Below are 27,197 nucleotides of genomic sequence, written 5' to 3'. Positions count from 1 at the left end.
AAGAGGAGGCCCCAGACTGAAGGGATATGAGCTGGGATGGCAAAAGCGGTTTGTTTAACGAGGGCTCAACCCAGACTCCACTGGGTAAGTTTCAGGGTCTATATTGTAGGCTAATCAAGCTGGGCTGATTATGACAAATGTAGAAACTGGATAAATCTCACCCTCTGATGTTTTTCAAACAGATTACCTCGTGGATAGAGAAAGCCACAGGATAGCAGAGCGTTGGAGATTAGTGCTTTAGTCCCCAAAGACCAGAGGATAGAACTGAGGCCCCTCTCACCTGGATGGTGAGTTTCCAAGTTGGTCCTTTTGTTGGAAGAATGAGCCCTTTCCAGCTCAGGAGAGGTCTCTTTGAGAGACAGGCCTTTCTTCTTTTGTCTATGACCAAGAGCGTGGGATCTGTCTAGTCCTATACGTGTGGTAAACAAACACTGGTGAGAAAAAGTCCCTGAATCATGCTCACCTAAAGAGAACAGGATCTTGTTAGTCAGGGACCTACGGGTACCATGACCATTCTGCTGGTGTGACATGCTCGAGTAATGAGTGATCATCGTGGGCTCAGATGCAGGAAGACGGTAGTAGGACGAGGCCTTTGAACGAGCTGAAAAACACCAGCACATACATTGAGACAGAGGCACCCTCTGTTCTCTGTTGTAGCCAAAGACCCTGATAATTTGAAACACAAACCCTAGTATCCCTGTCAGCTCAGCCACTATCTTTTTTTTTTTTTTTTTGTCTTTTGTTGTTGTTATTGTTGTTGTTGCTATTTCTTGGGCTGCTCTCCGTGGCATATGGAGGTTCCCAGGCTAGGGGTTGAATCGGAGCTGTAGCCACCGGCCTACGCCAGAGCCGCAGCAACGCGGGATCCGAGCCGCGTCTGCAACCTACACCACAGCTCACGGCAACAACGGATCGTTAACCCACTGAGCAAGGGCAGGGACCGAACCCGCAACCTCATGGTTCCTAGTCGGATTCGTTAACCACTGCGCCACGACGGGAACTCCCTCAGCCACTATCTTTACTGGGCATGTTTTCTTCTTCCATGAGCCCACCTCCTGTTCACACGCTCACCCTCTGTGTCTTCTGGAACCCTCACTACATGACAGTACATGAGTGATCCTTCCTGCATCTTTAGTTTCATCACAGGAGGTTTCTTCCAATGGCAGTTGTTCAAGGTACCACACCCCCAGTTCCCAGGTTCAAGCCCAGTTGCTGCATCTAGATCATTAGGCCCCTACCCTCACCTGGATTACCTTCTTAATATCCTCACTGTTGTCAACCTGCAACCTCTTTGTCACTTCCCATCATTCACAGAAGTGTCTGAAAGCTAGAGCACAGGCTTCCACTTCATTACAAGGCCTGCAATCGCCTTAAGAGATCCCAGTACCCATGCAGATAACCCATCCAACACTAATTCAAAGACTCTTGACTTCCTTAAATCAAACAGCTTCAGCCTTCCTTCTATTTCACCGTTCCCTCCCAAGCTGGGATCTTGTTATCAAGCAGATGGTTCCACCTGTAAAGAATAAGCTGAAAAAATAAATCCTATTTTTAAAATATGGTATCCCCCTTTTCTATCTTTCTAACATAGAGTCCTATTGCACATGGTCTTTAACCCTATCCGGATTCTAAATCTTTGTTTCCTCCGTTTGTTTTTCTTATATATCAATTTCCTTCTATCTTTGCTTTCTTCTTTATTTAGCCTAAATCTCAGGTCCAGCACTTTATATATCAACTTCCTTCTGCCTTTTCTTTCTTCTCTATTTAGCCTAATTCTCAAGTCCACTCTCATCAACATCTTCAGTTCCATGTCCCTGATTTCCTTTTCATCATTCTCATCTGACAAAGCCCAAGCCTCAAAAGCCAACACACTATCCCCTCCATTCTTATCAACCAAAGCTGCTGAGAACTGCTGAAATGAATCACATAAACTGTGATTCCCTTTAGTAGTTTGACGCCACTAAAAAAGGTAAAGTATCAAAACTAAACTGGACTCTCAACATTCCCTGACAAGGGCTCTATTTCTCTCTGGGTATTTCATTCTTCAGTTGTCCACAGGGAGAGTTCAAACTCTTTCCCCAAATTCTCTACCACCTCTACTCCCATATGTATTAGCTAATCTTGAATTATGGAAAAAAATCCCTAAAAAGACAAAAAAAAAAATTCTACCTTAAAAAGACAAAAACAATTATAGAAAAACTATCATCCAGAACTCTAAAAATTTGCCTCTCAGTCTATGACCAAAAAAACTACTCTCATCACCTTTCCTCCACATCCCAGCAATACTGAGAGAATGTCCTAATACTTGTCCTGTTAAAGGGTAATCCCTCCAGTGCTTCCCTAGGTTTCATCCTCTCTCATTTCCTCAAACACCTTTCTCAATAAGCTACCTTTTTCTTCCCCAATATTGTCAGCCTTCTCTATGTGCACCTTTCTGTTACAGTTACAACATGCTCAAATCGCTCCTGTTCTGAAATATTAAAGAAATATAACACAGAAAAACCCACCTCAACTTTACAATGTCCGCCATAGATACCACTCTCTGTTCCTTCCCTTTTATAGTGTAACATTTATAAAAAGTGTCTATACAAACTGCCCCTCATGCCCCACCTTCTATTTATTCTTTTTAAAATTACTATATATGTTTTAGGTATACAGCATTATTGTTTATCATCTGTGGACACTCCAAAGTGATCACCACCACTAGTCAACTTACCATTCATTACCATACAGTTGACCCAACCCATTTCACCCAACTCCCATGCCCCTTCCCCTCTAGTAACCATTATGTCTGATTTTTGGAAAATGTGTTTGGAAGGTTTCCATTCTCTTTAAATTTTGGAAGAGTCTGAGAAAGATAGGTGTTAAATCTTGAATGTTTTGTAGAAATTGTCACTGAAGCCATCTGGTCCAGGGCTTTTGTTTGTTGGGAGATTTTTTCATTACTCCTTACTAGTAATCGGTCTATTCAGGTTTTATATTTTCTTCATTATTCAGTTTTGGAAAGTTTGTATATTTCTAAGAATTTATCCATGTCTTCTAGGTTGCCCAGTACATTAGAGTATAACTGTGAGAGTGGTTTCTTATGAGTCTTTGTATTTCTGTGGTTCTCTGATTATATTTATTTGAGTCCTCTCTCTTTCCTTCTAGGTTAGTCTAGCTAAAGGTTTGTCAATTTTGTTCTTTGCAAAAAACATCCTCTTATTAGTTTCAGTGATCATTTCTATTGTTTTATTTTTTAGTCTCTATTTCATTTATTTCTGCTCTGATCTTTATTATTTCCTTCTTTCTACTAAATTTGGGCTTCCTTTGCTCTTTTTTTCTAGTTCTTTTAGGCATAAGATTAATTATTTATTGGAATTTTTCTTGTTTCTTGAAGTGAGTATGTATTGCTATGAATTTCCCTCTTAGAACCGTTTTTGCTGTATCCTATAGATTTTAGATTTTTCAGTACATAAAAATATGTATTTGTTTTCATATGTCTCTAGGTATTTTTTATTTCTCCTTTGATTTCTTCAGTGACCCACTGGTGGCTTAGTGGCATGTTGTTAAATTTGGAGGTTTTATCCCTTTTTTTCTTGTAACTGGTTTCTAGTTTCATTTCACATTATTTTGGTTGGAAAAGATGCTTGATATCATTTCAATCTTCTTGAATTTACTGAGACTTGTTTGTGACTTAACACGTGATCTATCCCAGAGAATGTTCCATGTGCACTTGAGAAAGTTTAAGAAGGATGTTTTCAGTCACTATTTATCCAAATCATAGTCCTGGCCCATTCCCTTCTCTTCTACTTCTGAGACCACTATAATGCAAATGCTATCCTGCTTGATATTGTCCCAAAGTTCCCTTGAGGTATTTTCACTTTTTTTTTTTTCATTTTGCTGCTCTGTGTAAGTTTCATTGTTTTGTCTTCCACCTCCCTGATTCACCCAGTCTTGATAAGCTCCTCTTTGAGTTCCTCCTTAGTGAACTCCTCTAGGGTATTTTTCAGTTCAGTTATAACTTTTGTTTTATACTTTCTTATATTTTCTATCTCTTTGTTGAAGTTCTGTGTTCTTCCACGCACCCCCCCAAGTTCAGTGAGCATCTTTTTTTCCGTTACTTGAGCTCTTTATCAAGTAGATTGCTTATATCCACCTCATTTAGTTCTTTTTCTAAGGTTTTGTCTTGTTCTTTAGATTGGAACATATTACTCTGTCTCATTTTTCCTAATTATTCATGTTTTTTTCTATGCATTAGGTCTTGAACAAATGACCTTATTTAGGAAATATTCTATGGGGCTCATAAATGCAATCCCACCTGGCCACCACAGCCAGGTGCTCAAAGGGTGTCCACTAAGTGGGTTGTGTGTGTCACCCTATTGTGGTAGGGTCAGAGCTACTGCAGTGTGCTAATGGGTGGGGCTGGCTCCTGGAGCAGCTGCAAAGCTGGGCTGCAGCTGCTAAAGTGTGCTGGTGGGCAGGGCTATCATTGGCCAGCTGTGAGGATTGACCAAGTCACAGATGGGCAGGGATCTCAGTGGAGCATGCCACTGGTGCTCACAGGATAGAGGGAGAATTCCAAAATTGTGCCAGACAGCACTGTCATTATCAGGGAAGACTGAGATCAGAAAATTGCTCTTGACAGTGTCTCAGTCCTGGAGGAGCAACCCTACCAATTACTCCTTCTCCGGCAGACACTTCAAGGTTAATGAGTGGGTCCCCTTCACCTACAGTATGTGAGTTTTTCAGTCTGGTGTTTTTGTGTTGTTTTTTAGATCAAGTTAAGTTTTTACACGAGCCCTTTAAGAGTATATTTTCCATTCCTTTCAGCTCTATAGCTTTTCTGGACATATTCATCATTGGTTTTCAAAGGCAGAGGCTTACCTCTCTTTTGGAGGATGTAAGGTTTCTGATGCCTGAGGTGCAGCTCAAGTTCCTTGCTCTTCGGGGAGATGATCTTTACCTTTATGATCCCTCTTTGATATGGACTGCCATGGCTCAATGTGGGTTTTTCCTTGGCAAGCCTAAATCTCTGCCTTTCCTACCTGTCTTGATGTTGTCCTGTCATCCTTTGTTGTGAAGACTTTATTCGTCTAGTTTTCAGGTCTGTTTCTGAGGGAATTACTCCATATGCAGTTGCAGATTTGTTGTGTGGAAGAAGGTGAGCTCAGGCTCTTCCTATGCTGCCATTTTGAACACTCTTCTCTCATTTTCTTTTCAGCACTTTGTAATATGGATTCTACCCTGATCTAAGTCAATACAATTGCTTTTAATTAGATTAGTAAGAGCTTCTTTGATATTAACCCAATAGCGTCTCTTCAGTTTTTACTTTGACTTCTCTGTGATATCTAATACTATGATAATTCTATATGAACATCACAGTTTCCTTTTGTTTTGAATATGCATTCATTTATTTTCTTCCCACTACATTTACTTTTATTCTCACTTGGAACATCCTCTGCTATCCATCTCTGGATACTGGGTATTCCTCAGTGTTTTCATTTCATCTCCCTTCTTGTCTCACATAATACCTGCCCTTTGAATAACATACATCCTCATGACTTGACTTATTACCTAGATGCTAAATATTGCCAAATCTGCATCTCCATCCTTGATCTCTTTTCTGAACATCAAATCCATCTAACTCCCTTTCCACAGGATATCTTTATGTGGATATTCTATAGAGATCTCAAGTTCAAAATGCTTGAAAACAATTCAGCATTTCACCTTCAAACTTGCCCCAGTTATTTTGTTACTTAATTTAAATAAATGGTACCATCATCCACTCAGTGGTCCAAACAAAAATCTAGGCTGACCTTGAAGCCTGCCTCCAGATCTAGCATCTTATATGTCCCTCCAGCTGCAGAATCCTGCCCATGAAATTTCTCCATTTGATTCTAACCCTGAAGCCCCTAACGTCTATAACAAGCTTGCTTGGCTTATGCCTTAGACAGCTCTAACAATCAGCATCCATTCCCTAATACTACCAAGTAGTTCATTAATCATTAACCACTGAATTATCAATAGGATAAATCAGTTTCAAATTTAAACAGTGTGACTTCTCCGTGTTTGTTTCTGTTTTAATTTTCCTTATTTTTCCCTTGGATTTTTAAAAATCTTCTTTCCAATGGAATATATTCATGTTCCTTAGGAAAGAAAAGTTAAACACTAGTCAGAATACCTAGACATGGAAGGGTTTAGGAACTCTCACAAATTTTTTCTTTTGTGCTCAGATATCCAAGGTTTCTTATTTTATATCAGTTTGAATGGGGTAAAACTCACTACATGCTCGTTTCCATGGTGTCATTGCAGTAGTGCTCAACAGAAATGGCGTTGGAATGTCACGACGAGCCAGCGGCCCCTGAACTGGCTTGTTCAGATCTTTGTTGATGGCAATGTAAGCTGTGTGGGAACTTATGACTCCACTTTCAATGCTGACTTCCAACACCTCTTTTTTATCACCTGCTGAAGTCTCCCTGAAGCCCATGTCCTTGGTCTGGAGAAAAGACTTGGCAGCAAGTCGGTGAATGGTGAAGCTGAAAGAAAAAGTTTCCTATGATTTAGGGATAAGCACATGGGTCAGATATTCGGGGCCATCAAAATTAGGGATGGAAGGGAGGGAAAAGCCATATAAGGGGAAGGATAAAACTTAAATGGGTTGGAAAGGAGAAGCAACTGTAGAGACTCAATTAAGCCCAATGTTAAGAGAAGGAAACCAACCCCAGTGGATGGCAGAGACCAAAAAAGAAAGAAAGAAAACAGCAAAGTAAAACTGAATTCTCACTTGTCATCATGCTTGGGTTGTAGAGAAAATGTCACCTTATTCTCAAAACTCTTGCCTTGTAGTGTGTACTTGAGGCAAACTTCTCCTGTTGCCTCTGCGGACTACAAATTAGAGAAGGGTAGAAATGATAGAAGGATGAGATCATCCAAAGAAAGGGTGGAATTGGGGCAGCTCCTCAACTCAACACATTAAACTTTTTGACTAAGAACCAGGCAGCCCAGGAAATCAGAGACCTGAAATGATGGAGAAGGGGGCAGGCTGGCCCCACCTGGCAAGTATAATCTTTTGATGAGGCTCTGTCAGCTTTAATGCAATTGTCTAGAGCAGAGTTTAGGGCAATAGCTACTCTAACTAGAGGAACAAACAAGGATGGGAACTCACCGGCATTGTCCCAGTCAATTGCGCATAGACGATTAATCTCTGACCCCTGAAGATGACAGTCTGTTCTGGGGAAAGCATTTTAGCAGAGAGGCCTTGAGGCAAATCACAGCTCAAAGAAACATCCTCTACCACAGGTTGTAGAGAACGTTTCAGGGCTCTAAGAGCCTGGTGGAGGAAGAGAACAGAATAATCACAAAAAAGAAAGGCAACAATAATACTAACAGAATATCATGTAAAAAGTGCTATGCAACACAAGGCATGTGATGCCTATTCCTTAACACTATTCCAGGAGACAGGCATTATTACTCTTGCTTTACCGATGAGGAAACCAAAGCTGAGAGATTTAATAATATAATTTTAAAGGAAGGAAGGAAATGTCTTAGAAAGGAGACCCTGGAGAAGTGGGGATTAGATAAGGGATCTGGGAAAGAGGAATTTGGAAGTAGAACTAGAGGTGGAAGATGCCTTCCCTTGTGCATATTAATCGAATGGAATATCAGTCTTCCATCTCTTCCAACCTATTAGACATAATACAGTTCTCCCTTCTTTTTTTTGTAGCATTTGCATGGAGGATAGGATATAGTACCAAAGGAGGTCCTGAAGTACACACCTAGAATCTCAATCATGACACTCAAAATTCTTAGTTTCTCTGCTTCTGGTCTTAAACGCAAAGCCCTAACTTCCAGCATCTTGTCTCTAGGCTTCCAACTTCTAGAACCAGATGTCATTTCCTCAGAAACTATACTGGACTCCTTTTTCATAAGGCTAAAAGTAGCTTCAACTAAGTACACAGCCCAAGGCCTTGGGGATGTAAGAAAAAGAATCCTGGTGGCAAGTTGTTGCCTCTGCCCTTGCAGTAGTGCCCCCACCCCACTCCACACTCTCCCTGGATTGTCACCTCGAACCACAAGGCCTGCCCCTCACCTTGGCCTGCATCCTCTCCTTGCCTATGATAAATTCTGAAGTACCCCGTGAAACCCGGGCAATGCCTTTTATTAGGCTAGTGGAAGCTCCTTCTCCAATACCAAATGAAAAACATCTGTAATTATAAAAAGACGTTAGAGACAGACAATAAATATTAATACATAATAGTCAAAAATACATAAAGCAAGTCTTCTTCCTTGACCAAAAGTGTAGCAGTTACCATTTATCAAGCACATTCTACATATCAGGAGGCCAAATGCCTTAAATTAATAATGTAGTTAAACCATCCCAAGGTTCCTAAGAAGTAGGGTGATGCTTCATTTTGGAGATAAGGAACTGAGAGGCCCAAAAGAATTTAAGAAATATGTCTAAGACCACACACTGACTAAATGGCAGAAGTGGCATTTGATCACTAGTCTGATGGCAAGATGCCATATAATAATGCTAGTATTATAATAGCATTAACCATTATATATTGTACTGATTCTAGAAGCAGAAAAAAAATAAGAGGACTATCTCCCCACCAATTATTTTAATAATCAATCCAAAGAATGAGTTAATCAGAAAGCAGAAGAATTAGGAAAAAACAGCAGTGCTTGACTAACATTGTGCTGGAACCACATCTGCCCTTGCAAGGCTAGACTTAAGACGGTGGAAAAGAGTGCTTCCTACTCCTCTAATCAGAAGGTTCTCCCCCTGCCCTAGTCCATGTGCACCAAATAGCTTCTTAATCACAATTTGGATTCTCACATAGAACTGTCTTAAGCAAAGAATATGTTGATAATACGAATACAAGCATTTTTTAAAAGGCATGACAAAAATAGTTTTCATTGTAAATTAACACTCTGTAATTTTGGCTTACACATCAGTCTCCTTTCAACTGGGTTAGTGTGAGTCATCATCCCTGAGCCTAGTGACATCAGCATCAGGATTAATGTTCTAAACTAGTAGGGCTAAGAGCCTGACTTCTAATTATAGTAACCTAACCTTGTTAATGTCCCCAAGAAACCAAAGCCTGCCAGCATCTTGATTATCATCAAATTTCCAACATGATGTCTGAATTGTAGCCTATGTTCTTTATGGCTTATAAAGGGCTTTTATGGGAGTTTCCTTGTGACACAGCAGGTTAAAGATCCACCGTTGTCACTACAGTGACTTGGGTTGCTGCTGTGGCGTGGGTTTGATCCCTGCCTGGAAACTTCTGCACGTCACAGGTGTGGCCAAAAAAATAAAATAAATTAAAGGGCTTTTATGTATATGTTTAAGTGTTTTGAGTATAAAACGAAAGATAAATACTATTTCTTTTTTCTTTCTTTTTTTTTTTTTTTTTTTTTTTGTCTTTTTAGGGCCACACCCGCGACAAATGGAGATTCCCAGGCTAGGGGTCTAATCAGAGCTATAGCCGCTGGCCTATGCCAGATCCACAGCAATGCCAGATCCGAGCCACATCTGCAATCTACACCACAGCTCACAGCAATGCCAGATCCTTAACCCACTGAGTAAGGCCAGGGATCAAACCTGAAACCTCATGATTCCTAGTCAGATTCGTTTTCACTGCGCTACGACGGGAACTCCAAGCGCTATTTCTTGATGGTTAACTATGTCTAGAACTTAAATGCTTCAAGTGGATGATAACAAGAAAGATAATAATTACAATAATGGCAAAAATTTATATAGCACTTATTTTTTGTCAAGCACAGTCCCTAACACTTTATGTAGGTATAGTCTTTTAACCATTAAAATAAACCTGTAAGTACTAGTATTATGTCCATTTATGACTGAAGAAACTGAGGCTTAGAGGGTTCAGTTGATTTCTCCAAACATTCTGTAACCACTGACAGTAATAATATTTGAGCAATAATCATCTGTAAATGCTAAAACTACTGAGTAAACATTTTCTGAGAAAAAGGTATTTACAAAGTTTCAAAGTTATCCACCAGACACCACTTTTAACTAAGTGGTCAAATTTGTACCAGGTCCATTGTTGCTTTTGAAATATTTCTTCCAAAAATATTTAATATTAATCTAAACTTGAATTTAAATAGTCAAAGATAAATTGAAATAACTAGTGAGTACTCTTTTAAAATGTCAATGTCACAAAAGATAATGGGAGTTTCCATTGTGGCTCAGTAGGTTAAGAACCCAGCTAGTATCCATGAGGATGCAGGTCGATCCCTGGCACACTCAGTGGATTAAGGATCCGGTGTTACCACAAGCTTTGGCATAGGTCGCAGATGTAGCTTGGATCTGGCATTACTGTGGCTGTTGTGCAGGCTCCAGCTGCAGCTCTGATTCAACCCCTAGGCTGAGAACTTCCATATGCCTCAGGTGCAGTCCTAAAAGTAAAAAATAAATAAATAAAAACAAAAGATGATTAAAAGCTGAGAAACTACCCCGCAATAAAAAAGACTAAAAAGACATAATAACTAAATAAAATACTTGTTCTTAGATTTGCCCCCGGAATAAAAGCAAACAAAAATCTATAAAGGACATTATTAGAAAATTTGGCAAATATGGCCTGAATTTAGATAATGGTATTATGTCAAAATTAAATATCCTGAATTTAGTAGTTTTATTGTGGTTGTTTATATTAATGTCCTAGTTCTAAAAAGTTGAATGCATAATTGTTTGTATATGAGGGGTTTTGATATCTGTGGCTTGTTCTCGAATATTTCAGACAAAAAAATATGAAGTAAATATGGTAAAATGTTGATAACTGGTGGACCTGGATAAAAGGGTATAAGTGTCTATTGTTTTATTCTTGCAATTTCTCTATTGGTTTGGATTAATTTTTTTAAATAAAATATTAGAAAACACATTTAGAAAAATGAAGAAAGACCTAAATAAAATAAAGGACATATCATGTAATTATATTGGAGTGTTTAATATACTAAATTGTACAAATACTAAATTTTCCCAAAACCAATCTCTAAAGACAATACAATTCTAATCAATATCCTAACAGATTTCCTTTTTTTGGTAAAAACTGATAAGCTGATTATAAACTACAAAAAGTCAAAAATGCCTAAGATAGCCTTGAAAAAGAACAAAATTGAAATCAGGATTTACCAGAAAGTAACATTAATTTATATGGTGTATCACTGGCACATGTCTAGATAAAGAAACCAATGGAATGGAACAAAGGATCCACAAACAATCCCCACATGTATAGATGCTTATTTGTGACAAAAATGGCACTGCACATCAGTGAAGAACCAAATTTATAATAAAATGTACAAGATGTACAAGGCCAATATGATATCCACATTAGAAAAAAAAATCTGGAGCTCCTGCTGTGGTGCAATGGGATCAGCAGCATCTTGGGAGCACTGGAACGCAGATTCGATCCCTGGCCCAGCACAATGGGTTAAGGATCCAGTGTTGTTGCAGCTGTGGCTTAGTTTGCAGCTGTGGCTTAGTTTGCAGCTGTGGCTCTGATGTGATCCCTGGCCCAGAAGCTCCATATGCCATGGGGAAGCCAAAAAAAAATTTTTTTTTGACTCCTACCTCACATAATTCACAAAAATAAATTCCAAGTAAACTGTAAATCTAACTGTAAAATACAATATAACAAAACTTACAGAAAATTACATAGGAAAATAGCTTCATGACTTTTGGTAGGAAAAGCCTTTTTAACAGAACACATATACTAGCATACATGAAAATATTTTAAAAAGTAAACTATACTAAAATTAAGAACAGCTATTAATCAAAAGAAACCATCTTGAGGGTTAAAAGGAAGGCTACCAAACAGAAAATGGTATTTCTAGAATATATCAACAAAGGACTTGTATCCAGACAACAGAATAGCTCAGTAAAAAAAAAAATCTAATAGGTAAAAAAAAAAGTAAGAAAGGGACTTGAAGATCACCAAAGGACATCAAGTGGTCAATAAATATCAAAAGGCACTCAACTTGAGTAGTCACCAGGAAATGGTTTAAGCCATAATGAGACACTACTGCAGACCCACAAAATTAGTTAAAATTAAAAGACAAACTGTGCCAAATTTTTGATAGGTAATCCTGGTGTGTATTAAATCAGTACAATAACTTGGAAATGATTTAGGCATTCCCAAGAAATCACACAACCATGCACTGTGTATATGTGTGTGTGTATGTGAATATACATTTATATAAATATTTATACATTCATGTATATGTATATACATGTGTATGTCCAAAAAAATGCATGTACAAGAATCCAAGAATACTCCATAGAAGTATTTTTTGTTTGTTTGTTTTTTTGGGGTCACACCAGTGGCAATATGGAGGTTCCCAGGCTAGAGGCTGAATCAGAGCTGCAGCTGCCAGCCCCCACCACAGCCACAGCAATGCAGGATCTGAGCCGCATCTGTGACCTACACCATAGCTCACAGCAACACCAGATCCTTAACCCACCAAGCAAGGCCAGGGATGGAACCCACATCCTTATGGATACTAGTTGGGGCCATTAGCCAGTGAGCCATGACTATGACAGGAACTCCAAGAAGTATTGTTTTTAGCAACCAAACCAAAGTCCATCAGTAGCAGAATCAGTAAGTAAATTATAATATAATCATTTCATGGAATACTATATACCAATAAAAATCATGGCTCCAATATAAAATGTGTACTAATCTCAACAAACTGCTGAGGAAAAGAAGCAAAATAGACAGAAACAAAAACCATACTGTATAACTCATTGTTTCTATTCAAAAATAAGCAAAAATCACCCATGGTGCTCTAAGTCAGGAAAGCTGTTTCCTTTGGAGAAGAAAAAGTGGGTGATGAAAAACAGGATGTGATGGAAAAGGGTATAAAAGGAGAGGTACTGGAAACTTTCTAGGTCCTGACTTGAGTGTTGATTACTCTGATAATTCATCCAGTTGTCTACTTACAGTTGTGTAGTTTTCTGTATACATTACTTTGAAAAAAATGCTTATAGTAAAAAAAAAAATCTTACTGTTGAATTTTTGTTCCCTTTATGATTGAGAAAGAACAAAGGAAAATGATTTTGATGTGCTGTTGATGTTATTTATAAAATTACTTTTTTCTATTAGTAGAGAAGGGGAAGTATATAAAAAAATATTGTCAGCTGGTAAAACTAAAATTCTTGAATTGTTCTGTCCTCTGAAATGATTGTCAACACTGGTATCAGGTGGTACAGGGTTACATGTGACATTACTTGGGTCCTGTCACCCAGAAATCACATTCTCTTCATACCTGTGTCTTTCACGGTTGCTCCTAACTTCTCTAATTACACTAAATGTGTCAGTAACTTCTCCATCTGTGAAGACAAAAAGCTGTAGAAAGAAGACATTCATCAAGTCTCGATGGAGTTTATTTAAAGATACCAGCAGTTACCCTTGAAAACCTAACAATTTTGTTCCAGAGACTCTTCAGACAGGCATGAGATTTTTTTTTTTTTTTTTTTTTTTTTTTGTCTTTTTGTCTTTTTGCCTTTTCTAGGGCTGCTCCCTTGGCATATGGAGATTCCCAGGCTAGGGGTAGAATCAGAGCTGTAGCCACCGGCCTACGCCACAGCCACAGCAACGTGGGATCCGAGCCGTGTCTGCAACCTACACCACAGTTCACGGCAACAGTGGATCCTTAACCCACTGAGCAAGGCCAGGGATCGAACCCTCAACCTCATGGTTCTTAGTCGGATTCGTTAACCACTCAGCCAAGACAGGAACTCCAGGCATGAGATTTCTAATGTTCCACTGTCATGGGCACCATGCTCTCACACGGTCTATTCAGAACCTGGGGAATATTTAGCATTTTCCCTTCTCACTGCATCCAAGGCTTCTGGGGCACTCCACAAAGAGCTTCCATCGTCCGCAGTCCATAGGTGGAGTGAAGGAAGAGGACTTCTAGTAAACGCCTCTTGTCTTAGTCTCTTTATTATATAAGGCTAAATTATATACCATAGTTCAACAATCCTACAATGAGGATCATAGCTATGGATTTTTTAAAAAAATTTTTAGTTGAAGTTCAGTTGATTTGCAATGTTGTGCTAGTTTCTGGTATACAGCAAAGTGATATATTTATGTATATATATTATATATATGTACACATATATATATAATATATACTTTTATATATATACATTCTTTTTCAGATTATTTTCCATAATAGGTTACTACAAGGTATTGAATATAGAACCCTGGGCTATACAGTAGGACCTTGTTTATCTGTTTTATCTATAGTAGTGTATATCTGTTAATCTCAAGCTTCTAATTTTTTCCCCCTCTCCTTTCTTCTTTAGTAATGTGTGGATTTTTTTTTTGGGGGGGGGGGTGTTAAATTTTATTGGAGTATACCTGATTTACAATGTTGTGTTTGTTTCAGGGGTACAGCAAAGTGAATCATTTTATATATTCTTTCCCTGTATAGATTATTACAGAATATTGAGTAGAGTTCCCTGTACTATAATCTAATTTAGAAATGATACAAATGAACTTACTTACAAAACAGAAACAAGGGAGTTCCTGTCATGGCGCAGTGGTTAACGAATCCGACTAGGAACCATGAGGTTGCGGGTTCGATCCCTGCCCTTGCTCAGTGGGTTAAGGATCCAGTGTTGCCATGAACTGTGGTGTAGGTTGCAGACACGGCTCGGATCCCATGTTGCTGTTGCTGTGGCTCTATCATAGGCTGGCGGCTACAGCTCCGATTGGACGCCTAGCCTGGGAACATCCACATGCCGCAGGAGCGGCCCAAGAAATGGCAAAAAGACAAAAAAAAAAAAAAAAAAATAGAAACAAACGCACAGATCTGAAAATCAAACTTATGGTTACCAAAATGGTTGGGGGAAGGGATAAATTAGGAGTTTGGAATTAACAGATACACTCTACTACATATGAATAGATAACTAACAAGAACCTGTGGATTTTTTTTTCTTGGTCGCACCCATGACATATGGAAGTTCCTGGGCCAGGGATCTAATCTGAGCCACAGTTTGATCTACATGACAGCTGTGGCAATGCTGGATCCTTTACTCACTATGCCAGGCTGGGGATAGAACACGCACCTCAGCTTCAACCCAAGCTGCTGCAGAGACAATTCCAGATCCTTAACCTGCTGTGGCACAGTGGGAGCTGCCTAGAACCTTTGGATTCTTGAACAGAGATTTCATTCTCCCTGCCTCCCCTGTTGGCTCTGTTCCATTTCTTACCTGAAGGGGGTGACCTGGGATGGAAGGTCCTCTGTAAATGAACTGGAGGGGTATCAAGATTTCCGTACCCCCTAGGTCAGCCCGCATAAGCTTAACTCTCCTCAGGGCCTCCTCCATGGTTTGCTGAGTGTACTGCACACTATTCCTAAGGGGAAAAAAAAAAACAAAACTCTAGTGAAATGATGGCTACCAGACATCGCCCAGTAGTGAGTCCCTGAACTGTGAGCTAAAGTAAACCACCTTCTCTGAAATATCCAATGCTGAATCAATTCTGCAATAACCCCTTAAACAATCTAGTCCTTTCTTTAAAGTAGTTTTGTGGATTCTCTATAGCCTTTCTAGAAACTTACGGAAAGAAAGCTTCATAAGATGATCCAAATCCATAGACATTGAAATAACAGCCAATCGGCAAACTCTTCAGAAGCAAAGTTAGTGTTTCCTGAAGAAAGAAAGTGTGAAGAGACGTGAAAGGGGATCCTCAGTCACAGAGACCCCTGAAAATGGCTTCTGCCCTCTTCATGCCTCCCAGGCCCTTATATTCCAAGGCTCGCCTCAGAGTGGCCATGTTAGCTAGCTTAGATGGGAAACAGACCCGTAGCTCCAAATGGACCCTGATTTAATCACCGAGATTCATTCCCACTTGAGCAAGTGACCAGAAAAAAAAAGAAACTAGTTTTACCTTGGCTGCATCTATGCGCGACTGAGATTTATCCTGTTTGCTCATGGGGCCCTGCATGCTTCCTGAGCGATCCATGAGGAAGACAAATTCTCCACAGGTAACTGGCTCAGCTTCTGGGATATCTGGATAGAAACTTACCATTGCAGCTGTATCTCCCATCAAAGAATCTACTCGGAAAAGATAAGGATGCTAATCAACTTATTTTCAGAAAAGAACAGACTCACAGACTTTGAAAAACTTATGGGTACCAAAGGCGACAGGTGGCCGGGGGGTGGGGGTGGGGGACTGGGGGTTTGGGATAGTAATGTTCTAAAATTAGTTAGTGATGATGGTTGTACAAGTATAAATATAATAAAATTCATTTAAAAAAGATAAGGATGCTGTAAGACAAAAGGGAACTCAAGAATCCTAAAGATCCCCAAAATCAATTGTACTGTTTCATAAGGAGCTGAGAAAATACAAATCTCAAATAGTTTCATCTTTATACCATATCTTCTGGCAAAGGGTTTGAGGTAAGTTATAAATATAACTTACTGTTGACTGAATCACTTTACTGTACAGCAGAAATTATCACAAAATTGTAAATTAACTAACTATACTTCAATAAAACCTAAAAAAATGAAAAATAAAACATATGGAAGTAAACAGATATGAAAGAGAAGAAAGAAAGTAGAGGTTACCACACACAAGCAATAATTAAAACACTATACCTGGATGCTAATCTCTTAGAAGCTAGGAGTGAAATATACCAAGTTAAAATGTCCCAATATTTGCCATAAGAATCAAGTTAATTTTTCTGCAGAAACAACTTCTCTGAAGTCAAATCAATGGAAAATGCATCACATGGGTCCTTAAGTCTTAATCATTTGAAAAAATGATGCTCATGTGGACAGTTCTTATGTTGACAGTTTACAAGAGCTGAGAGTATAGTAAGTATCATACATGACAAGGAAATCCATCTGCTTTTAGTATGAACCACTTACTGATACTCTCCAGAACAAAGATAGGGAAACACTTGAATACGTGTTGGACTCTAATACTAGCATCATCCAAACAGTAATGTGGAAGAGACCAGGGGAGCCTAGCCTGTGTCGCCAAGTTGTGAAAGCCATAGCTGTGTTTGTTTTGAGAAGCAAGTGAAAACAGATGCAGGAGATGAAATGAAAGTGGCTGGGTTATAGCAACTCTAGTTTTTCTGTTCAGAGACTATAAGAAGACTTAGAATTAAATTATAATATCCTATTTTTATAAAGTGCTTCTGAGATTACAGGTTTAAATTGTCAGTAGCCCTGGGATTCAGAATGTTCACAGGACCTGGCTCAGTTTAATCTCTTAGCTGTGGAATACCTCAATAACCAAATTGGCTTCCAAATAAAATGGGTACAGCTCAGAAAATATTTGATAGAACATTGGTTCAAAAAATAACTTGTACACAATCCAAGTCTCTGGATATATGATGGAAGAACAGCTTTTTCCTCTTTTTTTTTTTAATAGGCAAGGTAGGGTCCTTTCCATTCTGAGAGACACCTGCTTGCAGTAGGACTGGCACTGTACTGAGAAGTCAGAAAGGTTGCCATGACAGCAAAATGAGTTAATATATCTAAACCACGGAACAATGCCAGGTACACAGGAAGCACTATATATGTATTACCCACCATAATTCTTTTGGCATAGCTCAAGTTATTTTCACCTCCACGAACCACAGCTTCCTCTTCTTTAAATGAAACATTTCAAACCCTAGCTCCTCTGCCTGCTAGCCTCAGTTTCCTCATCTATGGAATCCAGGTAGTAATACCTTTCTCAAGATTATTTTAAGGGTTATGTGATATAATATCCAGAAGGAACTCAGTCTAAGGCTCAGCTCAAATTAAGCTCTTAATAATAATTTCATTATTTATACATTGTTTTGTGCAATTTTTATTAAATTATAAATATGATTTTTAAAATTATGTCATGTTCTTAATATGGAAAGTACATTCTAAATTTTACAAAAATATGCTGTGTGTTTCTGTTATGTAGTGGTATGGTTCATTTGGCAGATTTCTAAATGGTTTTAGTGAGTCAAGCAGTCAGTTGCCATTTGCTTCTTTGTGTGGATGGAAATGGCAAGTCATCTTGACCAAATAGATGATCTGGAAAGCAAGATTTGAATGGTCCTTTGGAAGGAATTCATAGGACTTTAAAAGCTGCCCCTGTGATGTCCCCCTAATGGCCTATATATGTCCCTATGGCTGGTCAAAGGGAACAGATGAGGAAATCTGCCCAGGGGCCAAGGGAACTTCTTGGAAGGAAAGGGCTCAAGATCTCAACCCTCATTGTTTGAGGGCCAACATTATAAAACCTTCTCTGGGAGACTAAAATAATCCTGACTAAAGACCAGGTCACTGTTGTGGGGGGATTTCAGGGGCACTCAAGGGGGAAAATTCCTAAAAGGAAAGGACAAAACCAGGTAACTCATGTACAAAGACAGAATGTGGGGCTTCCTGGAAGAGGAGCTGTTACACACTTGGTTGAGGCTGGAGGGCCCTTGAATGGCTTTAGCATGAGCATCTTCCCAAGAAAAATGGTTGAACAAGTGAGAGCATGTTGAGATGAACCAGTTTGTGAACCCACATATAGAACTACCTTGGCCCAACATGGACAGTGACAGAGAAGAAAGGTGTATCGAAGATCAGCTACCAGGAATTGTCTTCACAGCTATTGTAGTTATATAAGAGTTATTGGCCTAACTCAAGCCATAGGGCTTTGACTATGACTGTCCCCAAGGGTGAAACAGCAGCATCCCTCCAGTTGGGTGTCATGGTCCCTGCAACCATGTGGCCTGGCAGTCCAGAAAGGCCCAACAGAACAACAGACTGACATGGGTAATATCAGTCATAATGACAAGGAAAAGTACACATATATTAAGGAAAATATAGAAAATAAGAGAAACTTTAAGAAGTCACAAACTGGGAGTTCCCGTCGTGGCGCAGTGGTTAACGAATCCAACTAGGAACCATGAGGTTGCGGGTTCGGTCCCTGCCCTTGCTCAGTGGGTTAATGATCCGGCGTTGCCGTGAGCTGTGGTGTAGGTTGCAGACGCGGCTCGGATCCCACGTTGCTGTGGCTCTGGTGTAGGCCAGTGGTTACAGCTCCGATTCGACCCCTAGCCTGGGAACCTCCATATGCCGTGGGAGCGGCCTAAGAAATAGCAAAAAGACAAAAAAAAAAAGAAGTCACAAACTACTTAAAGTCATAAACTAAATATGAAGAAACTAAACATAGTCTGAGAAGTAAGGAAATTAAGGCAAGATGAAAAATCTCTGGAGACGGATGGTAGTGATGGATCCCCAACAAGGTGAATGTGCTTAAAGTAATGGAACTGTACATGTAAAAATTATAATAGTAAAGCTGATGTTCTATAAATTTTACCACAGTAAAAAAAGAATACCAAGTGAGATTACATGAAAGTGTATGAATCAATAAAAGTTATTTATTAGATTTAAAAAGTAAAAATAAATTTAGTTTTAACTCAATCACAATTACTACTTACATACTTCCTGTGCTTTTATTTTTAATTTTTAAATTTTTTTATTGAAATATAGTTGATTTACAATGTTATGTTAGTGTTCTTGTATTTTCAAATGTTTTTCCCAGTGCATAGGCTATTTCCTACTGGCATCTATTTATACAATTCACTTTTAACATTCTTTGGAAGCCTTTTTTCATATTATTTCAATGTGTCAATGTACATTATTTTAGAAGCCACATAATAACTCATCAAATACCTAGAACATAGTGAATTTAGCCACTGTAGGACATTTTGATTGTTTATCAATTTTTGATGTTGTTATAGGACATTCAGCACATTTTAAAATTTGTATTTAGGTTTATTTTCCTATGTAAGATTCCCAAGATGGAATTACCAAAATAAATATTTACTTTGATGCATTTGACCACATTTCCTCTCAGAAGCTTGATAACAAATTATTTTGCTTCAAGCAAGCTCTGAGTGCCAAATTCACCACACTTTTTAATAGCATGAGGCATCACCAGATTTGGAAATCTTTGATAACTTGAAAAGTGAAAATGTTACATTATTATTTTTGTTTTATTTTGCATTTGTATAGACTGATCGTTGCCACATACGTTTGTAAACTAACTGTATTTCATCTTGTGAATTATTTATTCATGTCCTTTGTTCAATTATCTACTGATTCATTTAAATTTGGCTAGAAGACATAACTGTATGATATTCATTGTTTCATGATATTCAAACATTTTAACGCATCATAGTGTAAGCTATTTCAGTGTTTTACCCACTACTGGATAGAAGAAAGAAAACTGAAAGTAATCTGAAGATAATTTCCAACAGGGAATTACCCCTTTAGGAGTTGACTATGAAGGGAGAAAGAAAATACCTGGCTTCTGCATAGGTTTCCCCATCTCCAAAGCCACACTGGGGGTATGCACATCACTGTAGTAAATCAGCAGTTCCACATCTCTGTCAAACTTATGTCCATCAGCCAAGGAAACCTGAGGTGGGAACAAGCAAAGAAGCCATGTTAGAACTATCACTGCTTGCTGCCTGGGGCTGAGGTAAGACCCCAGATCTACAGGCTTCTTCCAGGAGGGAGTATGATCAGGAGCTCATATTGGGGCAAGAGTGGAGAGAAGGCCCTAGTGACTAAAGGCAAATGAAGAAGGAGCACAGTGTGATTCCTTCTGGGTTAAGAAGAAAAAGTAAGGACCATTTAGGAAGAAATGGACCAAGGTCAGGGTCTAAAGAAAAGGGGTACCAGCAACAATAATGGTCTCTTATGAGTTACCCGAGCAGAAGTCTTTTTATCGTCAAGGTACTCAGTGGGACTCAAGATGCAGTTAGACTGAATCCTCTCAATGCTGTGCTGGGAACTGATGGTGGCCACCAGGCTGATTGTGTAGGGCAGGTCTTCCAAAGGGACGACGGGAGCCTTCATTTTAAGGCAACTGTCCTCAGGTCCACCTACAAAAAGTGACCTTAGTTCTGTTTTCCTTTCCCACACTTTTGAGCACCCTATACTTTGAAGGGGTTTCCTCAATTATCCACCCACCAGTAGTACTCAAAGGGAAAGAATAGTCACCAGAGAGCTGGTATCGAGGATTCAGGATAGCTGGGAGCACATAGCGCAGAGCCCCATCTGCCTCCAGAGGCAGCTCCTGCACATACTTCAGGGTGAGCGCTGCCTTTGACCCAGGGGGGAGGTTCCCCACGTTGCAGCAGAAGACATCCCTGGAGCACTTGTCCTCCTCTAATAGGAAGGCTTGCTGGCCCTGGCTAATGGCATTCTCATAGTTGGAATGCGCCTAAGGAGAACAGTGAAAGAAAGAGGACATGGTTGATGAAGGCGCAAATGGTACAGGAAAAAAAAGACTGGTGGGAAGGGGCTATGATTGGTCTTGCCAAGTTCACAGCTATACTTTGAGTGCCTCTGACTGACTTTCCCTCCAAATGATTTTAGGAAAATAGCAGTTAGAAGGCAGTAGAAGAAAGCATATCGGCATTTTTTTTTTTTTTTTTTTTTTTTGTGAAGTTGCATTTGCTAGAGGTCCTGAAGAGCATCATTAGGAAAAGAAGGGAGGAGAGAATGTGTTTATCCCTAGTACCTTCATCTTCTCTTGTAATTCTGCTTGAATTTTCTTCCCATCCACCATGGCCTCAAAGCTGTAAACAGCTGAGTCTTCATCCATGGGGAATACAAAGAAGACCTCCAAAGGAACTTTCTCCTCATTCTCGTAGTTTAAGGTTACAGACACACCAGCCACAAACTCACAAATGGACAAGGTCACAGAGATGCTCTTCAGTGGCACTGGGGATAGACCAGAGTTCAAAAGTTCACCAAACTTTAACAGAATGCCTTCGGCAGGCCAGGCATTGTGCTAGGTGCCAGGGATGCAACAGCAAATAGGAGTGCCGAATCAGGCTTACCTGGCTCCTCCTGGCAGGTTAGGAGGCCACAGAGCTGCACCATGGTGACACAAGGTTACTGTGGAAAAGATATATTGTGAACAGAGTGACATGTTGGGAATTATCCGTTCAAGTACCAGAACCTTATGTGCTTCTCTCCAGCATAATAGTGGAGACCTTCTAAATGCCAGACCCAAGTGGGGAAGGCAAAAGATTTAGTAAGTACCCACTAAACAAGAAATCTCTGAAACACTCTGAGGCTTGATCAAACTCTGGCTCCACTTTTTTCAAAGGCGTATTTAATACACCACTCCTTAGATATATTGAATAAGTGTAATTAGTTTCACTCTTCTAAACCTGTCTTTTTTGTCTTTTTGAGGGCCGCACTGGCGGCATATGGAGGTTCCCAGGCTAGGGGTCTAATCGGAGCTATAGCCGCCGGCCTACACCACAGCCACAGCAACGCCAGATCCGAGCTGTGTCTGCAGCCTACACCACAGCGCACAGCAACGCCGGATCCTTAACCCACTGAGCGAAGCCAGGGATCAAACCCGCAACCTCATGGTTGGATTCATTTCTGCTGCGCCATGACGGGAACTCCTGAACCTATCTTTTCTTTCTAAAATGAAAACCATAATACTCATACACTGTATATACACATATGAAATAATCCATGTTAAGTTCCTAGAATAGTACCTGGCCTATAGGAAAGCTTTAATCAATGCTGATAGACATTAGTATTGTTCCTGTCATTGTTGTTACTATTGTTAAAGAGATCTCTGTGATAACTTTGGGTCATGCTATTCAGACACCTGCAAGTAGGAAACTCCCTGATTCAAAATGTACCCCTTTCTAAAATTGAAAAAAAAATGCACCCCATAACATGGAGCAATTACCTTGTGACTTTTTTTGCAGGGGGCTCGTAATTGAAACCACTGTCGATTTCCCTTGTCTAAGATATTCATATATATATACATATATATATATGTACTCATACATATATACATATATATATATGTATTCATATATATCTATGGTATGCAACATATCCTCTATTTTAAATCAGGCCATTCTAAACATATCCTCCAAATTTTACAATCTTAAACAACCATTTCATGTGATGCAATAACATAAATTTATGTACATAGATTATAATTCACTTGATTTCTTTCAGAGAATCAACAGATGGCACTAGTCCTAGTCATTGGCCCTTATACCACTGGAACCCTGCCCTGGACTATTCTGAACCCAACAATCCTGCTTCTTATACACTGTGCCCCACCACCACAAATTGGAGTCAATAAAACAGGCTCTTCCCTCCAGAGTCCGTTTGTCTTTTGAGCAATTGGGTAAAAACTCTGTGTGGCAGAATGACTCACAATTTGACAGAAACACAGAGGCATGCAGCAGCTAGGAGGGGGTCAAGTGTCGCGGAGGTGGGGCAGGTTTCCATGCAGACCCTTGACTGGGGTAAGTTCCCCGGTAGAACAGACTGGGGCTAGAGAAGGAAGAATTTCTAGTAACGCCAGCAGGGTGCTGAAAGCAGGAAAATGACACAGGGGTACAATAGATGAAGAAGTCATTGTCAGGCAACCAAAGCCCCATGGGCAGGCAATACCTACCGAGGCTGGTTCTCAGATGGGGAGAGAGAAGCAGAAGGCCACGTCTCCTACAACAAGATAAGCTTGTTTCCGGATTCTAACAGCAGGACAAATTCCTCACGGAGAGAAATTTGATTTTCTGCACCCCTTTCCCAGTATAACGATGTTGTGACAGAATCAGCTCTCTGTCCTTCAAGGGGCACTTCAGAAAGTCACTCAGCAACAGGTGGGCAAAGAATGGCCACAGGGGCTGGCAAAGGTCAATGCCTTGAATCCCAGGCAGCTGGGAGAGTAGAGGGTGGCTCAGAGAGCCAGGGGGGTGCGCATTTGGCAGATCCTTGGGAGTCCAGAAGTCCTGGTACAGCAGGGACAGGGAGGAGAGGGTGGCGCAGTGGGCCACACCCCCTGCAGCCTGTTGCAGGGAGAAGTGGAGAACGAGGGACCCTGAGAGTGGGTGAAAAGTAGGGCTTGGATAGAACCGGAGAGTGATTTAATCTTTAAATGCTCAGGTTTTTCAGCCTCCAAATACTAACAGAAGAGATCAGAGTCGGTCCTGAATTTCTGTATAAAAGAGCTCAGGAGCTGCAATCCAATTGGAGTGGGGTGGGGGGAACTGAGGGAGAAGGCTCAAAGCTCCAAAAAGAAGTAAAGTAGGAAGACAGGTCTTGAGATTATTTCGAGAGAGCTAAATCCCCCTTCCCTCTCCCCCCATCCCCTGCCCCCACCAAGATTCCCCTGAACTGCGAAAGCCACGGAAACCCTCAGGGGATCGCATTCCAGGACTAGATTCCCCACCGTAGGCCTGCAGTTAAAACGAGCCCCAAATGATTTAAAGGTGCAGAAAGGGAGTAAGAATGGGCAGGTCTTAGTTCTCATGGGCAGGGGTTATGACCCAGCCCCAGTTCGGGCTGTCTGGTCCCTTACCTCCCTCCTCCTGCAGGTCTGAGGACTCTGAGTCACTGCACCAGAAAACTGCTGCAGACAAAATTTCCAGGAAGACCCGCCCCCTCCCAGGGACCGGTTATAAAGTAGCAACTATGTGACTAAGGGATCGACGGGAAATTCTTAAACAAATATTCTAACATTCACTTTTCTCTGGATCAAGGGAAAATGCTACAACCTCGGAATGTTCACTTTTCTCTTTTGCCTGGTCTCAGCTAAGGAACAATCAGAAGACAGACCAAAGGAAGGGATTTTTTTTTTTCCAAGTGAAAATGCTGTAACAGTTAACATCAAAAATATCAAAAACTACATATTTCTGTAATAGACCTAAATACCACAGGCATGCTGTGTGCTAGGCTGTGAACTTTATCTGCTTTATATCACTGACTCCTCATCTCTAATTTGAGTCATTTGTCCCAAGATGCAAGCTGGGAAGATGAGGAACCGGGCAATGCACCAAGTCTTCGAGTCATGGTTCACTTTTGGGTTTTTCACTGTGAGTGTAAAATCATGTTTGAGGAGCTAGCAGTGTAAGTAATTGAGAATATCTGTGCTCATTTTCTTGGCTAAAGGACACTGGAAGTGATCAGCTTGCTATATCATCTTTCTTTCAAAGTGACCTATTAAACATGAGGCTTAAAGAAAGGGTCCTATTGCTGATGAGAATCTGCAGCAGGTACAGAATATGCAATGTGTATGGAAGGCTTAGTTTGATTCTGGTCTCAGCTGTGGATTTGCTGCAGCACATTTCTTCTGAGTTTGTTCTATTCTGTGTAAAATGGGGATGTCAAAGTTACCTCTTTGGTAACTAAAAGATCCAGTACATTTTAGTGGATGTGATCTACATATACAGTAAAACATAATATTAGCACAAATTCTGTTTTATGAGTATTAAGTCCTGGGACCATGTTCTTCCCTTGTACCCAACTAATTGTGAGAGGGACTAATCTTTCCCCTTTGGTAGAAATCATGTCTAATATCATTTTTCTTGGCTATAATTTCTCTCTTTTGGCTGAAACATCTGGGCCAACAATAGGGAGAAGCTAGAAAAGTGGGCAGAGTTCATCACTGATGCAGCAGGACTAAAGATGTTAGAACTACAAGTCTTCCAAAGACTGGACATAGCAGCTTGTTTGGAAGGAACTGAATCAGAAAATATACATATGCTGCTGGCTATTGGAAGGATAATTATATGAAAAGTCTCTGAACCAGGCATAATATATATAATCTTTATAGTTATTAAAAATATGAATGCATTTTATTTATCTTTTATTCATTTATAACTGCAATGAATGATTTCACTCTTCCCATATAAATTAAAGAATCCCATGATCAAACTTTTGAAAAACAAACATGTAGTTCATTCTTTTAGTCACCATACACTTCAGCTATATTGGGGCATTGTGCTAGAAATTGACATTATGGCAATTAACAAGACACAAAAATCCTTACCCACCTGGAGTTTACATTGCCAGAAGAAATGTTCAGTAAATAAGAAAATACATAAACAAGAAAATATCTGGTAATAAAAGTACTTAAGAAAACAAACCATATAGTATAATAAAGAATGAATAGAAGCTACATTAGATTAGGTATCTCCACTCCAAAATCTGCCCTATGATTTAATGTTGCTAAGTATTCTCTAATATAGATTAGCCTAAGGATAGCCAAATCTGTGACTATTCAGAGTAAAGACATTTCCCAGACTCCCTTAAAGCTAGGTGTGACCTTAAGTTCTGACCAAGAGCATATAAGAAATGATATATGCAATAGCACATCACACCCTTGTCCCTCTTCCTGCTCACTGGGGAGAATGCAGATGTATTCTGGGCCTTTTGGACCCTGAGGACCAGGGCTGTAAGAATGGAGAAGCAACAAAAGGGAAGGATTCCAAGTCCCTGAGGCTTTCATGGAGTGGAACTGCTGTATCAGCATAGACTTTAACTTGAGAAAGTTATGAATGTCTCCATGAGTTTATGAGGCTATGAGTTCATGAATCTAAGTTTATGATTTCTTTATATGAGTTCTGTGCCACACAGCCCATATCCTACCTAGGACACCTGACTGTGATCAATTACAAGAGTAAACTTTTAAGGAAACTATCTTCTTTTGAATATGAAAAGATTACGTGCATAAAACGGAGAGAGAGATCTGTGCATTATGAGAACATAATTCGTTTCAGTCCCCACCAGTGTAACACACATGCCCTAAAGTGTGCCAGTGTATGTTGATTCCAGGATGCCTCTTACTTTCCTCCAGTTCTGAGAGTCATTTCCCTTCCTGAAACAAGAGCCATTTGTGTTACCACACAGAATACTTAGCACTGGTTCAAAAGAGACTTTCAATGCTTTTGCTTATCCTCATTTCCTGCTGTCCTGCTGTTGTGTCATTATCCTCTTTATCTATCATCTTTATCATCAGGGAGTTTCATTTAAGTCTCCCTGTTCTTTCTCCTTTGATGTTTCCATAGCAAATCATTTTAGACTCCTATCATTCTAATCATACTTAAAGCCTTTATGTGGTCTTAAACCATCTAAACCTTTAGGTAAATAAATGCCCCAAATATATAACGTGGTTAATTAAGAATATATACATGCTGATGTCTACTATTAGGCCTTATGATTGTTATCCACTATAGCTATTTTGAAATAGAGTTCAAAACAACCAAATGAGCAAATGCTCACAAAGGTACACAAGTCTTATAAGCTGTTCTTAGACCTATTTGTGATCACAAGTAGAATTAATAGGCATCATTTTTTTTGTAATTACTGGTAACTTGCAAATTTTATGTTTGTAAATATCACATGAAAACAAAGCCCAGCA

At 39.7% G+C, this 27,197-nt stretch overlaps 3 protein-coding genes across 40 annotated transcripts in view; 2 read left to right on the top strand and 1 right to left on the bottom strand.

The window, feature by feature from the left end:
* The window catches only part of VWA5A (von Willebrand factor A domain containing 5A), a 47,918-nt gene extending 23,484 nt beyond the window's left edge, over positions 1 to 24,434 (bottom strand). For 3 of the 37 annotated variants that reach the window (XM_084976470.1, XM_084976472.1, XM_021063050.2), the window contains exons 1-16: positions 24,357 to 24,434; positions 23,454 to 23,500; positions 21,853 to 21,910; positions 21,531 to 21,733; positions 21,008 to 21,230; positions 20,714 to 20,889; positions 20,306 to 20,420; positions 15,906 to 16,072; positions 15,577 to 15,665; positions 15,227 to 15,371; positions 13,273 to 13,352; positions 8,072 to 8,186; positions 7,148 to 7,312; positions 6,767 to 6,867; positions 6,265 to 6,518; positions 464 to 601 (exon numbers count right to left, since the gene is read on the bottom strand). In XM_084976470.1, the coding sequence (XP_084832596.1) occupies positions 464 to 601; positions 6,265 to 6,518; positions 6,767 to 6,867; positions 7,148 to 7,312; positions 8,072 to 8,186; positions 13,273 to 13,352; positions 15,227 to 15,371; positions 15,577 to 15,665; positions 15,906 to 16,072; positions 20,306 to 20,420; positions 20,714 to 20,889; positions 21,008 to 21,230; positions 21,531 to 21,733; positions 21,853 to 21,895 (2,014 nt within the window). In that variant the 5' untranslated portion in view covers positions 21,896 to 21,910; positions 23,454 to 23,500; positions 24,357 to 24,434. Of the gene's footprint in view, positions 1 to 280; positions 602 to 6,264; positions 6,519 to 6,766; positions 6,868 to 7,147; positions 7,313 to 8,071; positions 8,187 to 13,272; positions 13,353 to 15,226; positions 15,372 to 15,576; positions 15,666 to 15,905; positions 16,073 to 20,305; positions 20,421 to 20,713; positions 20,890 to 21,007; positions 21,231 to 21,530; positions 21,734 to 21,852; positions 21,911 to 23,453; positions 23,845 to 24,356 lie in introns of all 37 variants that reach the window. The other 34 variants (XM_084976475.1, XM_084976477.1, XM_021063052.2 and 31 more) reach the window with 21 other exon arrangements.
* Positions 1 to 27,197, top strand: part of LOC110262282 (olfactory receptor 10S1) — a 243,652-nt gene that overhangs the window by 66,580 nt on the left and 149,875 nt on the right. The window lies entirely within an intron of this gene.
* LOC100513942 (olfactory receptor 10N1-like) overlaps positions 1 to 27,197 on the top strand; it is a 222,905-nt gene that overhangs the window by 187,438 nt on the left and 8,270 nt on the right. The gene's annotated exons all lie outside the window — the stretch shown is intronic.

The sequence above is a fragment of the Sus scrofa genome, chromosome 9 (genome assembly GCF_054392235.1).
Source record: "Sus scrofa isolate SSC_HxYL_T2T_F1_AM1 chromosome 9, Sscrofa_HxYL_maternal_Yorkshire_Landrace_v2.0, whole genome shotgun sequence".
Taxonomy (NCBI): domain Eukaryota; kingdom Metazoa; phylum Chordata; class Mammalia; order Artiodactyla; family Suidae; genus Sus; species Sus scrofa.
The sequence above is the reverse complement of the archived record's forward strand: the minus strand, read 5'-3'. Positions and strand labels throughout refer to the sequence as shown.